This window comes from Haemaphysalis longicornis, unplaced genomic scaffold, assembly GCF_048455015.1.
Source record: "Haemaphysalis longicornis isolate Haplotype H1 unplaced genomic scaffold, Haemaphysalis longicornis Haplotype H1 scaffold_10, whole genome shotgun sequence".
NCBI lineage: Eukaryota > Metazoa > Arthropoda > Arachnida > Ixodida > Ixodidae > Haemaphysalis > Haemaphysalis longicornis.
Genome location: NW_027526204.1, coordinates 133,519,865 through 133,536,727, shown reverse-complemented (window position 1 = coordinate 133,536,727; position 16,863 = coordinate 133,519,865). Strand labels below are relative to the sequence as shown.

At 46.9% G+C, this 16,863-nt stretch overlaps 1 protein-coding gene and 1 long non-coding RNA gene across 8 annotated transcripts in view; one reads left to right on the top strand and one right to left on the bottom strand.

Annotated features, from left to right (window-relative positions):
• LOC144159361 (adenosylhomocysteinase-like 1) overlaps window positions 1-16,863 on the bottom strand; it is a 267,623-nt gene that overhangs the window by 196,842 nt on the left and 53,918 nt on the right. Inside the window, exon 1 of one of the 5 annotated variants that reach the window (XM_077690787.1) lies at window positions 12,803-12,955. The exons of the other annotated variants lie outside the window; for them this stretch is intronic. Within the exon in view, the coding sequence (XP_077546913.1) occupies window positions 12,803-12,937 (135 nt within the window). The 5' untranslated portion in view covers window positions 12,938-12,955. Of the gene's footprint in view, window positions 1-12,802; window positions 12,956-16,863 lie in introns of those variants that run through there. 5 annotated transcript variants of the gene reach the window in all.
• Window positions 1-16,863, top strand: part of LOC144159364 (uncharacterized) — a 149,421-nt gene that overhangs the window by 98,813 nt on the left and 33,745 nt on the right. The gene's annotated exons all lie outside the window — the stretch shown is intronic.

The following is a 16,863-nucleotide window of genomic DNA, read 5'->3' as shown; positions in this document are numbered from 1 at the left end:
GGAACCAGATGAAGAAACATGGGATAACTACCGGGAGAAAAAAAAAAAACGTGGAGTGGAGAAAATAATTTCGAGCGAAAATTGCAGTAACCGATGCATGACACAAAGTTTTGGAGCCACGTAGAAGCACCTGGCTCAAACAACAACACCCACCAAAGCCTGTTAGTAGGTGATGAAGGGAAACATTCAGAATGTGAGCACGGGTCCCCGCCGATAGGTACCATAGTGGCTCATGTAGGCCGCCGTAGACTCGCGATCCAGGGCCGGGCCCTTGGGCATGATGGCACTGCCCTTCCATCTTACCATACACCTCGAACGAAGCACATTCTTCCTTGGGAGGATGCGCTCATCACTAGAGACCGGATTTTAGGCAAATACCTATCTTGGTCCTTGCGCTCCTATCGCCCAACTTTGACGTATGAGCATGAATTAGAAGTTAAGAGCTTCTATCATGTTTTTAATAGTGCCTATAAATGCCTATTTTGGCGTTTGTGCCTAAATGTCTGAAAATGCCTTTTTTTTCCAATATCGGCGCCTATACGAACACTATTCAGCATGAAATTTCGTTTTCGAGTACAGTCTGAGATCGTTATTCCTGTTACCAGGTAGCATTGGCTGTTCGGAACTCTACTAGGTTGAATCTAGCCCCCTAGTCCAACCAAATCCCGGAATACAACCGTTAGCGGCAGTAGAATGGGACGCCTATTCTCAGTGACGAGAGACACAATTTTGGAACAGAAAATCTGGAGATGGTGGTAGTTTATACGTTGTTTGAAGAATTTTTCACTGTGATTCTTATATTATTCTTCACGTGCTCTCCAAACAGATTTTTTTTTTTCACACATGTGCAGTCGCAACCGTGTTTCTAGAAGAAGCATACTCACATCCAGATCTATTTTTCAACGCAACTGTTGAGCATCGGACAAGCACTCGTCAGCAGATCATTTCTATATTAAAGAATTAACGGCGAATCATCACTGCGCAGCTGGGTTTTCTTACGTATCAAAATTCACACTGCAGACAGGCTCTAAATCATGCTTTTTCACCAAAATCTGTTTACCGGCGCGTTGAACCCTACAATCAATCAATCAATCAATCAATCAATCAATCAATCAATCAATCAATCAATCAATCAATCAATCAATCAATCAATCAATCAATCAATCAATCAATCAATCAATCAATCAATCAACCTGTACTAGAGTGTGAAGACGGGCTAGTTGGTTCATACTGATTGCAAAAAACAGCGCCAAGATACTGAACGGAAGACGAAAAAGAGACAAACAAGGGACAAAAAAAAACAAAAAAACACCGCCCGTGTTTGTCTCGTCTTCCGTTGAGTTTCTTTTCAGTGTTTTTTGCAATCAATCAACCGTTCACCGCCCCGCGCGGGACTGCTTGGGGCTCACTGACCTCCCCATCAGGCCCCGGCAAAACTGAGTCATCACTTATGAGGACGGTATTCATCCCAAAGAGAGGTTCTAAGAGACTCTGGGCTCACTTCCGCGCCTGAGAACAGGCGCACCGCAGCAGCAGAGAACGCGGACTCTGGAGTGATTTGCAACGTGTCCCGTGATGAAAAGTGCTTCTATATGCGTCGGTCGTAAAGCCAGTTTCTGCACCGGCAACGCGCGATCAACTACGCAAACACGCACAGGAGGTAAACAATGCGGTGAGGAGATATCGAACCAAAGGTGAAGAAAAGAAAGCCACGAAAGAGACACAAACACGATGTAACAGTAAAGACTATCGCCATCTTGCATTCAAAGCACTAAAGCGCTCCGAGCACTCCCTTAAGCGCTCCGATAAATTTTTCTCTACCCGCACCAAGCTACAACGATGATAACGATCCCGCCGCGGCTCGAGGCCGCAATGCGTTGCTACGATCAAGAAGTCCAAGCCCAGGCCGTCCAGCAGATCTCGGCGGCCCTCGAAGGGCAACGACCGAGGGAAACCGGAGGGAGGCTGCCACCCCAAAACAGGGGCATGCGCAGTCGACCAAAGGGAGCAGTGAGACCGCGGCCGGAGTAGAGGCGCCAACAGCCGGGAAGACGTCATGGCCGCGTCACGGTGACGCCTTCCTTACATGGGACGGCTAATCATTCTGTAGGCATTTTTAATAAAGTTGCTTCGCTCGCTCGCTCTATCCGAAAAATAAAGAAAAAGAAAAACACGCAGCTGTAGCAAGGAATTGTATCTGCGACCGCGTGCTCAGTTGTGTGTCACTGTATACACTACGGTATCTATAGATACCGTAGTATTTCTTTCTTATATAACTACGAGTCATGTACGTGAAACAGAGCGACGCTACCACAGATTGTCCTTGAGTGTTCAAAGTCCTCGTTTAAACGAACAAATTTAGGCCCCCCTACCCCTAGTTATACTTGTATTAGGCTTAACGCTGTGTGGAGTTTACGTGGTTCCCGATTTAATGAAATATTGAGAGGGTACCCGGCGGATTCGTTAGGTCGAGGTTGGCAGTAGTAGCTTATAACAAAATCGTTATAGCCCTTTGTTATCGTTTTGTTATAGCGCTCGCTATAACAAAATCGCTTTATTCTCACTCTCGCTTCTATCGAAGTATTTCATGCTAACGTGCACTGGAGGTGACCGTAAAGGCATCGTGCAACATGCAATGTTGCCTCTTAATAACGTATCTGGTGTCGCTTATATAACAAGGCCAGTTTCCTGTTCGAGGACTTAATCATAACAAAAGTTAACTGCACTTAAATGTTGTTGACATGTCACAACACCGGCTTTCAAGAGCGAAAAAACATTTGTGCGACGAGGTACTCAGCTTAGCGCATCGCTCCGGATTACTACAGACCACTGGGCCCTTTTTCTTTTTCACATCGTGTGCACACGTGGGCGTTTCTCCGTTTCAACCCCCGCCAGAAAGATGGCCATTTGATCCACACCTTCACCTCGGCGCGTTTCTGCGTAACAGTACACAGCGCTTACACATACATTTAACGCTAACGCGATTGCTTCAGACGACCACGGCAGCTTTTTTTTTTTTTTCGTCTAAAAATACGCGGCATTCTGTCCACGAAAGGTACAGCAAAAATTCCACCGCTGTCTACGAGGTAGACGTCCGCAGTATATATCGCAGCAAGCACGTGCGGAAAGTCAGGTAAGAAAAATAACTTGCGAAACGCGCGCTTCGCGGTCATGCAACAAGCACTCAACGGTATTTCGTCAACGCGCGAATACTACACCCCCTAGATGAGAATAAAGCCTTACTGAAGATTAAACCATCGCTTGGAGGTCGCCACGCTGATGTGATTAACCGAATTCGAGACAGAGAAACCTAATTGTACGTCGCCATAAGGCGGCTTCAGTAGGGTATGTCTAGCCATTAACAGTTTGCAATGTCTAAAATGCGTAAGGCCTTCTTATCACGGTGGTGTTCCTAGGTTGCGAGAGACTAAGGAGAGGGACACGAAGGTGACACGTGAAAGCGGCGAGCACAGGAGCAGGAAGTGCTGCAAGCACAGAGTTAAGACGCCTCAACAAGAAATGATTATAAAAAAAAACTCGTCGCGACTATTTGACTTGGTGTTTCGTAAGCTACGGTCGCTTCGTTAATTTGCATTTCGTAACGTCACCTGTATTGTCCCGAGCTCTGTATTCTCATCGTGACATAGTGCCCTCCTTCGTCATTAGTTCCTTTCACTTCATTTTTTCGTTTCCGGTCCGCTCGCTCTTCTATTGTTTGAAAGGAGTCGGGTGCGTCAGGGCGCAATTTACGAGGCGCCGCGTAACGCCCGGCTAACAAAAGACGCCTGCGGGATTCTCCCTCCGCCAAAGTCAGCAGTGGTAGATAGATAGACCGAGAAGGATAGATACAAGCTCTTCCATACTGACAAAGCATTTTAATACGCATTCGGGTATTAGAGTTGGATGCTTTCTGGTAATATAAAGCTCCTTTAAAGTAGGATTCACTACTTTACACAAACACCTTTCTGGGAAGACATATTTTCAGGCAGAATATATACCCAGTTTTATACCAACTTACGCAAGCCTTAGGACTTGTTTTAAGACGCCCACCCTCCCCTTAACATCTGTTCAATCGCCCGCCAGGTAGAATTTCGCCGACATGTTCCAGCCACGGTTTTTGGCCACGCTGATATCTGGGTATATGAAGCGCTTTTTGCCAACTCAGCCAAGTAACGGCTTCATGCTCGCGTATTAGGAGACAAAGCTATAGCCGGTGAAAAGAAGCTCGAACTACAGCTAAACCTGGACATAACGAAGTTGACAAAAATTCGCATTTTTTCGGTACATGCACGTTTAGAGATTAAGTCTTTCGTGAATGAAGAAGGAACGAAACCAAAATGCTATGCAGATCAGTGATGGTGAACTGACCGTTCAAGGATTTATTTCACAGTGAAAAACCGTGATTTGCGCCTTCAAGGTCACTTCAAGGTCACAAGGAAGCAAGGTCACTTACCCCCCTACACAAATCAGCTTGAAGGACCCAAGTTATGCTGAAAAGGCGCCTTTACGAAGACTTGATGCTCTTTTCCGCACTCAAAATTGTTAGGCTGTTAGCTGGGATATACTATACCGGACGGAGACGTTCTTTTTTTCTCGCCGGCAGAGACGGCATTTAAAATTGTGAGCTTGTCCCATGTGCAGCTTTCCCGCTCATGGCAGTCCTCCTTTCAACAGCGATTACTCTGTAGTTATTTATCGTAATGTAAAGTTCTTTTGCGCTGCTAATATTAGGGGTGAAAACTTGCTTTGCGCACAGTTTCGAGTCTTGCACGTTTTCGGCTAGGTTCCCGAGCCATGGAAACTATCCCATAGAAATGCATAGGGAGTAAGATTTGACAGCGAATTGCACCTCAAATATATTCCGAATCCTGGAAAGTTTTTATAGTGTTTGCATCTTCACGTTGACTTCTTGCTTTGTGCCAAATATCCCTTTCCTCAAGTGGTTTTCCTGAGGTTCCCGAGAGGTCGGAATTTTGAGCGAAAAAGCTGGGTATGTGAAAAAACAGAACTTTTCGTTTTGTGGCAGTAGAACTCATCGCCGAGGAACCGACACCACAAAAATAGCAGTGGAGACTCGCGACCATACACGCGTGCCGTCGCGACTATACACGCGCGACTACACGCGCGATTACAGGCCTAGCACCTAACCGACACTAACCCCACTCACACTGGAAACGCACGGTATTTTGCGGTGCGGGCGAAGTTCGCTAAATTAGTACATTTGTCCGGCCAATGTTTCGGAAAAAGTGCAAAAAACAATGGCTCATCACCGTAGCGAATTCGTTACACCAAGGTTAACCGCGCCGCGACACCTTCATTACATGGGGGTAGCGAACACATGGGTTTCAGTGGGGTTGGCAATGGGAATTTAAAAACTTCGTTAAATCCAGGAATTCGTTACATAGAAGTTCCTTACATCCAGGTTTGCCTGTACACGAATACCGTCAACTCACTTTACAAGAGGGACAGTGTAATTGCAATAAACTTTCTACTGATCCACCACTGTCTTCAATAAAGAGTAGGAGCGATTGATATGTCGTGACGTATGCGCACTTACGGATAGGCACAAGTACGTACACGCGCTTACTGATACAAAACCAGCATGCGGGTACATCAGCAAGAGACACCCAAACCGCCTGCCGACTAAGTGCAGCGAAGCAAGCGCACATTCTGCGACCTAAGCTGTCTTCCATTACCGTTTCTGCCTGCAACTCCTCCTCGCCACTTAGCCAGTCACCACGCCGCCATCAGTGGTCCAAAACGAAAGCGCCGATGCGGAGAAAAACAACAAACCCAGGACAAATGTTTCGTCCCGTTCCTTAATGCTGTTCAGCCGGCTGTGACGGAACTGCGCCACGAGCAAACAAACGGCGCTTTGCGGTGTTCCAGCACATTAGTTCCACCCGAGCAAACCCATACCAGAACACGAGGGAGACCGAAAGGCGGTGTAACAACAAAGACAAAGAAAACAATTGCATCCCTTTGCGTGGTTCCGAGAAGGTTGTCCCACAAAATACTGGGAAGCTATTTTGTGTGGTTTGCGACGATTCTGATGGAGGCTAAAAGCAAAAACGCCCGCGTGTACGAGATTTCGGCGCACGTTAAACACCCCCAGGTGGTCAAAATTAATTCGGAGCCCTCCACTACGGCGCGCCTCTTCGCCTGCGTTGCGTCGGCGCGTAAAACCCTACAATCAATCAATCAATCAATCAATCAATCAATCAGCGGTTTGTGACGAAAACACAGCTGCGAAAATCTCTGAAGGGTGCGTAGGGGCTGGTCACAGTGTGACGGTTTACGTGACAGTGAATATGTGACGGTGAGCATATGACAGCGCTGTTCCAAAAGAGTTTCAGCTTCGTATTATTCCGCTCCACATTTTCATGGTAGGTTATGATGAGCACGCCCCAATCCAAGCAAATATTTGTCCGTTTGCGCCAACACTCTTCATACGCGTGGTACTGGTACACCACGACGCACCTACGAGTTCGGTCACCTCGAAAAACCTAGAAAATATCGGCGCCCACCGGGCAGTTTTACTTGAAAAATGTGACCTGCACTATTCATTACGCAATGCGGTACGACGTTTTTTGCCCTGCCTGACACGCCACAGCCACATTTTTTTTAAAGCGAAGCTTTCAATGTCTCACCGGTGGCGTCGTTCGTCCGTGTGAAACGCACTAGATGAAAGCCAACTTTACCCAATGGGTCTCACAAAACCATGATGATGATGATAAACGAACCCACATCAGGCGCCTAAGGAAAAAAACACTCCCCGTAATCGGAATCGAACCGGAGTCCCTCGCGTTATGAAGCCGACGTCGACCCGGTGGTGCCCTTGCGACACGGTCGAAGCAGTTCAGATTTTGGAGTTCGATCTCTCAGGTTTTATGGGAGAAAGCCTTGCGTTTTAACCATCTTTACCTTTGAAAAAAAAAAGCTTTGAGTTTTTTTATTATTATTAAATAATCAAATAGTGCAACTGTGCTTCGCTATAATCGTCAAAATTACTCCCTCGGACACAGCGATTGCTCATTACAGTGCATTGCGGCAGAGCAGGCTTACAGGCGGTTTTAAGTGCGAATGCACTTCTTAAGCGAGCCTGAAGCGTCCGCCGCCGTCCGCATTCCGCCGCCGTCCGCATAGCAACAGCAGCGGGTGCGCGCGCTCCTCGTCTTCCTTGGCAACGGGGGGAGATGGGCGCGCGCTGCCTGGCCGCTGACATGGCACATACCCACGTGGGGGATTTGCCAGGAATCTCCTCGTCTTCCTTGGCAACGGGGGGAGATGGGCGCGCGCTGCCTGGCCGCTGACATGGCACATACCCACGTGGGGGATTGGCCAGGAATCGGGCGTGAGAAGGGCTAATGCACCCGCTTAAAGGAGTACTGACACGAAACTTCAAAGCTGAGATCCGCTCTAGCAATCAAGTACAACGACAACACAAATAGGTGTCTGTGAATAAATGCATCTTTCTTTCTTTGCAGTTGTGTGTGTGTGTGTGTGTGTGATCTCTCTTTCGCGAACATTACCGAACCGCGCAAATTCAACTCCTGCATTCGCACTTTCACATTCTTCCCCTCGGGGAAATGCGGGGAATTTTTTTGGCAAAGTGTAAAAAGACCGCAAATACGATTGATTAATTGATTGATTGATTGATTGATTGATTGATTGATTGATTGATTGATTGATTGATTGATTGATTGATTGATTGATTGATTGATTGATTGATTGATTGATTGATTGATTGATTGATTGATTGTAGGGTATAACACGCCGACGCAACGCAGGCGATGAGTCGCGCCGTAGTCCGGATTAATTTTGACCACTTGGGGATCTTTAACGTGCGCCGAAATCTCGCACCCACGGGCGTTTTTGCTTTTCGCCTCCATCAGAAAAGCGGCCGCCGCGGCCGGGAATCGAACCCACGACATTAATTGTGCTCAGCAGCAGAACGCCTTAGCCACTGAGCCACCGCGGCGGGTCTGCAAATACGAGCCCTGAATATTTTACCGTGCCCCTAACCCGGTCCGTATACGAGGGCAAGCAAGTGACCGGGTAGTAAGTCACGCGTCTTAAGAATTTACTGGGCAGAGGAAGGGACCAGCAGCTTCAGCGTCGTAAGCCACGTGCCTTCAGGCTACGCCCTAACTATACAAGCGGGTCGCGCACAAACACGCCTGTTGACCCGTCGAAACATGATCGGCGACTGTCTACAGACCTTGAACACCCCTCGGCATCGGTAGAGAGGAATTTGCGTACGGCCGCGTGTTGCCACCTAACAACAGCGCCTCGTTGGCTTATCGTCAACTAGAGTAATTTACGACGCGTTGGCGGAACGCTGGCAAGAAAGATCCGGGGTCAAGGTATTCCTGGGCTAATCATACGTGATCGCAGAGGGTGTTGATTATGAAAAGAGAGTAAGATAAGAATAATTGCGTTAACTTTAAACATCCAAATAACTGCGTTATTTACATCTAACTGCTAGATTTAGAAGAAGCGGCATGCTTAGCAAACTCTTAAACTTTGGCAGCTAAACACTGAGCAAATTGGCAATACAGAGAAACACTACACAGACGAAACGTGAATGTACACCATGAAGACAAGCTCAGGGGTGAGATGGCTGAATCAGATTTGGGAGCAGTTTTTGGAGCAGCGAAATCTCGATTTTGGAGCAGAAGAATGTGGATTTGGAGCAGAATAATGACATTTACTACGTCACCTTAGGAGCCTAAAAAAATAAACTTTTTGGCAACTTGGGAGGGGGGGAGTGCACTTTTTAATCGGTTTTGAACCTACATAACACTGAAACAACCTTTCAATACACATTTTTCTAACAGAGTATCACAAGGTACGAGCTGCACTACATTTTTACAAACCATTTTTAAATTCTTAGGCTCTATGCATAGATAGCGTGGAGGCCGTTGAAAATGTCGAATTGAATATCTAAGCAATCTTAAGGCATTTCTATTACCATGTGAATGCTGAACTTATTATATTTGTAATCCCAGACTCGGCTTTACGCACAAGTGTAGAGCCACTGCAAAAGTTGCGCAAAGCGAGGTGACAGTCGTCGCTACCCCACCAGCGCTCCCATTTCAATCCCCAAGGTGCACGTTCACTACGATCGTAATTTGAGTAACGTTGGTCCCTTCAGATAGATGAACCATTATTAATAGCATGCAATAATAGCTCGTCCCGCTATCGGACACTGCTTGAACATTTCGCGGCGATGTAGCCTGCGCCGCCACTTCTGCAATGTCAATCGTCCCATTCCCGTTGCTCGCTCGCTGCCGAAGGCAGCAATAACTAAGCATTTTAGAACACCGCAATGAGTCCGAAATCTCACTTCAAGCATGCACCGCGCCCCACACTCAAGGACGAAACACAGCGAATTCGTTGGCACCAGGTTGTTTTCGATGAACTCCCGTCTTTCGAGTCGCGCAGCTTTCCGCAACAGATCAAACGACTAAATGTAAACCTGGCCGCCCCCATAACCAAAACCGCGGCAGAATGGGAGAAGAGCACTCTGCCCGAACTACGAGCAACTGCTTCGCCCGGAGGTCATGTTTTCCTATCTTCCCCACACCAAGATGGCACCGCCCAGTAATGTCGTTTCGGAGATCACACAAGTAGTTTGTCGCCTCGGTACGCATAAGTATTTTTTCTACAAGACTTTGCAATGGGTTTCGATGGGAAAACTTTTAAAAACTCACAGAATAAAACTTGCGCAACCCGACATTGTGACTTGCGAAAAAACCATCTCGGGGGCAATTTTATGCGGGGTTTTTGTTGAATGATCAATCAATTAAACATTTACATACAGCATCACCTTGGGGGTGCTGGAAAATTATGCCGTCAGTAAGCATTTTTACCCAGTGAACCTGATGGGAGTGTTAAAATCCTTGGCTCTCAGACTGTTTTGGAGCAGTATGGCGCAATTTTTACAATTTTAAAGCTTTTGGAGCAGCCTGGCGCAGGAAAACAAATTTGTATCAGAACTGCGCAATAAGCGCAGCTGTCTCACCCCTGCAAGCTTCTCAAATTCAAGGATCTCCAAGGCCTTCCAATAATTCCAGGAGCTTCAAAGCCTTAAACACAAAGTTTTCAAATTCAATGATTTTCAAGGTTTTCAAGCACCAGCTTGAACCCTGTCTGGCGTTTATACGAAGTGTGCATTGACGGACCAAGCTTTGTTGGGAAGGAAACTACCCAGCAACTCGCGTGCACAATAAATGGCCCATTGTACGCTGCCAAGGACACTCCCAAATAGGCCGGCAGTGCGATGCCTTCGAACGATGGTTACCCGTGCGTTGACCGCCAACTCGCTCGTCCAATCGCCGCGCGCGCGGGCGAGCGTTCATCCGGAGGATAGCCTCGACCTCCCCGCCGCAAGGTATACGCGCGCGCAGTTTACCCCCATCCCCAATTGCGAGTTTCCGGCAATGCTGCTTTCGATCGGTGCAATTATTGCCGGTCGGGTCGAGGTCACTGGAATCGCGCGCGTCGCCCGCAGTGTTGTGGTGTGCTGTTGCGCGGTCACTCGGAGTTCGATAACTGCACGCAAACGGTGCCGCTAGCGTTTTTTTTTTTTTTGTTCCATCAGAGAGCTTGAGCAAGTTTTAGTTGCTAAACGAAGCTTATATGCTTAGAGTTCCACGTACTTTTCATGTCTGCGAACAAGAACTCGCGAGGATTCACGCGTGAGGCGTTCTGTGGAGCGAAGCGTTCGAAAACAAACATTCCGGTGCGAGTGCTATTAGCACGCGGTAAACCGCACGCCGTTAACCCTTTGATGAACAAAACTTTCATATTTTGCTTAAGCGTGTGGGAAGTTTCTTTTTAATGATCTAAAACGACTTCCAACATCACAAATATGAAGTCAGAAAAAGCATTTGGTTCATTAGGATGAACACTAGGAAACACTGGGCGCTGGCTGGCCATATATCACTTGAACAAGAGAGCTTCCTTGATCACCATTATTTTTGGTTCAAGTGACGACAATACCGTAAAGTTTGCATAGCTATCATTTGTAATAACAACCGAATTGCAGAATTTCGGTTACCTGTCACTAGCCCACTGAGCTACCCGGGCTCTATGCGAGTTGTCTCGCGTAAACAATATTTTTTCAGCACAAGGAAGTGCATGCTGTTCTTTCTTTAATTTTTGAAGGTCCAGGATCCTTTGTCTGACGATAGATGGCGTTAAATGTCGAAAAAACCGCAAAGTGCGCGAGAAAAAAAAATTATTCTTTTTTTACTCGTTGCTCCTAAGCAACACTGGGCATCGAATGGTTAAAAACATAATTTACACCTCAAGCTTATAGGTATCGTCACTTGAATACGTGTCTTCAGTGGATAAGTTGTAAATAGGCGCCACTTTCAAGGTTAGTAGAGGGCCAATAAAAGTGTGCGCGTGTATGAGCACGTGTTTTTCTTAAAAGATGACCGCAGTGAACGTTCAAGAGAAATACAATTTGGTCATGCTTTTCACCTCTTTTTTGTTGTTGTTATTAGTGTTGAAAACATTGTTTGGATCGTCGCCAAAGACTTTCCGTCGACGCCCCTCTCTTCGTCCTCATCAAAGTGCACTATTTTCAACGCTGGGTATTCTCCAGGAAATTATGCTGCCCGTGATTGGCTTGACGTTCGCCAGCCAGCCAGACACAGTACGTTTTAATGACGGCAAATTGTCGACGATTTGCGAGATAACATCCAAGTTAATTCCGCTTATTCCTCCCCCTGTGAAATTACCCGGCGGTCTATAGTAGATTACAGTTTGACGCCATAGCTCGCGGACATCTTACACAGCCGTATTTTCCCTTACGACCCGTTATCTCGCTCTGCATAATCAGGGTTATCTTTTTTTTACGAGGTTAAAAACATCGATCGAAATAATGCGGAGCTGCAGCCGGGAAATATACCGTCGCACTTTATCCCGATATCGAGGAATTTCCCACGGATTGCTTGTGTTCAATATTACGTACAATATAGCTTCGAGCACAGAGCACAAACTTATTCGAAATGACTCAGATAAGTACATACACGTTTTTTTTTTAATTCTCGCTCTTGATTGTCTTGGTCATTCGAGAAAAAGGTTATCATGCGAGAAATCGCCGGATATATATAGTCGGAAACATTCTTTACGCAATCTGATTTTAATACTGTGGAATGAGGTCAAACGATGCACGAAGACAAGAATGGGCCTTATTGGCGTAAGCTTCGTTCACTGGGAGTTACCTCTGTTGAGTGGTCCTCTTTTGCACCCCCACACAAGCCCGGGAGCGGTCGCGTTAAAAAGTGACAGCCTCACCTTAAACGACTCGCGCACAAGGCGACTTCTCTGCTCATCATGCTTCTTGCTGCATATTCGAATTCCTACCGTCACTGACTTACACTACGCCGTCAAGGAAATTTCTCACGCTCGACATAGTTTCGACGGTTTTAAACTTCCGAAGGTCTTGCACCTGCGGCGCTGAACGAAATGTCTCACTTAAGCTACTGGCTACTACCTGACCATGCCGTTGCAAATACCACTGTCAAAAAAAAAAAAATTCCTACCGTAAACGCCGGCCCTATTCTGAAGAGTGACAGTAGTGATATTTTTTTTTTGTGAGAGTAATTAAACACACACTTTTAAACCGAATATCTCACTCTCACGTTCAATACTCCACACGTGCTTCGATCTCAGTAGCGAGTAAATTCACCGACGAAAGCCAAGCTTTCTGGAAACGGCTACTCGAAGAGATACGGCGTTTTCACGAGGTCGTTTTGCCAAAAACCGAAAGAGGCGTCCCACTTACAGAGAAAAAGGCGCTCAGATGTGACGGCACGTCGTCGGCGCCACCGACACGAGCGTCGACGCGACTGCCAACTGGGTCAGCGCCATCTGCGCCGTTCTGCGTCCAGGCGCCGGCCTTCGCGGGCATCAAGTCCATCCGGAACCAACGCTGACGCAGAAACAGAGGCATACGGTCTGCCTTACAACAGGACAACTCAACCGGCGACGAAAATCAGTGCAAGCTTTTAACGAGGCTTCGCTTCAAAGCGCTGCGATGCGAGGACTGTCTGTCGTGAGATTCTCGCGAGAGGTCGATGGCTTAGCGGCAAGGTCGCACGCTCTCACAACACTCACTGTGCCACAGCACAAATCACCTATCACCGAGACGATTCAAAACTGAAGCCACAGGATGGCACCTCCCCGCTACCAAGAACGCAAGCGACTGCTGAGAAACGAGGTTTGTCACAAAACAGTCACGATGAATCCAAGCCACGCACGGCTACCAGAAGGTCTATCACATGGGGCACCATGGGCGAGCTTGAAGAACAGATAAGGAGCCAAACGCCGTACGCCGCACAGAATTGCGCGAGGACATCTTCAACAACACGTGTCCGGCTACTGCTCCAGACGTATTGGCAGCCGTAAAACTCGCAGCTTATCAAGGCAAACACACGCCAGACCACACACAGCCCCACGGGATCTTGGACAGGCCGGCCTGCATTGTGACGGAGCGGACATGCAGGCAACACTCCTTCTACGGAACGGTGAATGCTGTCGTACCAAATCCGCCCTGGAAGTGCGCCAATCTTCGATTGTAAAGTCGGTCTCCGCAACAGTTTGCACAGGAACCACGGATGCACTACAACAACGAAAGAGTCACAGGGACGCCGAAAGCACCACAGATCCAGGTATACGGCGTATACGATGCAACAAGTCAACGTACAACGGCCCGACTCGAACGTTTTACCGAGCGGTAGATCAACAATGAGCGCGCACACACACAAGGCGCTCAGGCGCACCGCAGACTCGGCCACGGTGTAAGGGGTACCTCTTACACCGCTACTCTCCGCCGACGAGCCTCGCTCGTCTCGGAACAAAGTGATGCGACAGCGTGCGATTTCTTTGTCCGCGCTGCTTTACGTTGTTTTTGCTTTTCTGCGCGCGTGTGGACGAAGCCAGCGATCCGTCACCGCAAGCACGTTTTCCTTGATGCTGCTCACGCACGGTTCACGAGTGAGGAGACCGTACACGAGAACGCACGCCACGGGGTGCTCAAAAGGCGTACCTGCGGCGAAGCCGTGGACGAGAGAGCAACGTTCGCTTTCTGGACTGCATACACTGCCACCTTCGACCCGACGGGACGAAACGTTTCAAGAGCGAGTTCGTACGGATCGGTTGTGGTCGCGGCGCGAGGAGCCGGCCGCACAAGACGCTATGAAAAAAAAAAGGAAACTCCCAAGTATGAATGGTCGGATAAATGCGCAATCTGCTATGCTATACACCGAACCCCTCTAACGTCGGCTTTACAACTACACGCCGACCCGTTCATCTGGAGGAATTTTCAGGGTCAATAAAGAAGTTTGGTGTGGAAGCACGATGGCCCATAAAACACCATGTTCTTTTATGAAGTGCAATACACCAATGCCCTTTAAAAAAGGCTTCACCCATACGCACAACTACATTAATGAGAAGACATTTTCAGGGGTCAAGAAAACTGGTGTAATATGAAAGTATCAATGCCGTAGTGCCAGTTATAATTGTCATTTTCGTGAGCGGCAAAAATGAAACACATGACACAAAGTGACGGGTTTCTTCGTTGAGTTAGCGCAGAAATGCTTACGCATTTAAAAATGATAGTTTCCTGGCGTAGCGGATGGACGGTAAATGTCAGAGCGCATGGACGAAGAGGTCTCATACGCAAGGTGTTGCCAAACGCGGCCGTACTAAGATAGAACGAACCCAGTTTCAACAAGTTGCTCTTTCATGTGCAAGTTTACCTGAAAATAATTAATTTTTGTAATTTATGCGAGCAGAAAGTGCACGAGAGTGCATGGACCAGGGAAGTAGCCAGGGGGGTGTTTCGGTGTCAGAACACCCCCGTAAATTTCTGAATGCTGCCTTCCCTCCCTCTTTTAAGGGTTTTTTTTATCCAACGCTATGTACACACCGCATCGATAAATTACGATGTAAAAGCGAAAATAAGAACAGCGTTGGTTTCTTGACAAAAATAGTAACTCAAAGCACTGGTGCGCTCTTGTTTTTACCAGGGTATTACAGTGAACAAAACAACTAGACGTGTCAATGTATTATTAGGGCAGCAAAATGGCTAAGATATTGCTTGGGTGCACGCTCTCTTTCTGTTTATTTTTTCAACGGTGGCGTATAGGAGCCCTCCACCCCCCGGAAAGTATTTCTGGCTACACCACTGCTATCAACACTCGCGTTTCGAAGGCATTTGAGAACCTCGAAGGTCGCTAGCGGTGCTCCTTGGACTTGGATAGCATTTCAAAAAATGGACGCCGCCAGCTTGATTCACGAGTGCTTTTTTTGTAAGGCGCAGAGTACTATTTCCGTCGCGCAATGCACAGCGCTTTCTGGCAGGAGGTATACGGCCGTATGCAGTCAAACAGAAAAACATAAACTTGAAAAAGGCTAGCTTCGCTAAAGTTCGTACATAAATACGAAATTGAAGGGACCCTGCAACACTTCTACAACTTTTTTTTTTTCTAAATCTTAGATGCTTTCAGAAAGTGGTCAACCAACACATCATGCACTTAGAATACGGGGCCACAAAGCATCAAAGCTCAAAATTACCGCTAAATGCCCAGCAGAGCACTTGAAAACTGGCTCAATTAAAAGATGCTCTCTTGCTATCTTTTCTGGTCTTGATGTTCTTCGGCCGCTCAATTTACGTCATTAAAGCAGTGTAGCGGCTATTGGCCGACATCCTTTCAGTTGCAGCAATCACCGAATGCATTTGAAAGCCATTAAAAAAAAAACAGCCACAAAAGGAAGACGGATCTGCTGCGACGAGCAAATCACGGAGTGCCGCTCCGTGCTGGCGATGACTACAGCTTTCGCAGTGCTTCCAGATGCGAAGAAAAGAGTGGAAGCGTCTATCGGAAGTGTTGTAGAGTCCCTTTAATAGGCCAACTGATGCGAAAGTGAAGCCAGGTTGTTGTACTTCGTTGGTCTATTTTAACAGCGGATAGATTCGCGAAGATTGCGAGTTAACACTCTGGAGCTTACCGCGCAGTTTATTTACCCTGAGAGGTTTACAAGGAGAGCTAGTTTATTTCCGCGATATAAAATGTCCATAAACGGCATTTCGAAATGTAAAAAAACTTTCATAACCAATTGCTCCGAAGTCTTGCGTGTTCTCCAATTGGTTTCGACGTAGTTGGAAGTCAGGATTGCGGCACGTAGAAAAGACACCTGATCTACCTGGATATCTACCAGAGTTCCAGAAAGGAGAAACCAATAGGCGTAACTATAAAGGCAGCACCGTTTGGCGTTTGGTTGCACAAATAATTCTGAGCGTTCTGCAAAGTATTTCTACAACGTTAGCACTAGACTCAAGAGCTTGATGTAGGCGAAACAGTGGAAGGTCCTAACAGGATTGTGAAAGAAACGTGCACCCTCGTGTTCAAGATAGTTGAGGGCTACTGAAGACTTCTTTTTTCCCTGTTGTTCTATCTTTTGTTGTTATCGTTGTTATTTTCACGACTGCACATTGGGAAATTGCGTCCTTGGTTTAATTGCACCACGGTCGTTTTTCCCCATGTAAACCGCAGGAGTTAAAACGACGCCAAGGGTGCGAGCGACAGCTCCAGGGACGACGAAATAAGCAAAACGTCTTCCTCAAAGTAAAACACAGCAGTATTATGCTAGCCAACCGCGTTCAAGCTTACAGAGAATTAACGGAAACAACGTGCCGTCACACAAAAACCGTATATTATTTATATATATATATATATATATATATATATATATATATATATATATATATAACTTTTAAACAATGAAAACATAAATATTCTAATGCTTTATCACATAGTTAATTATAGTTTGTGACTCAAAAAA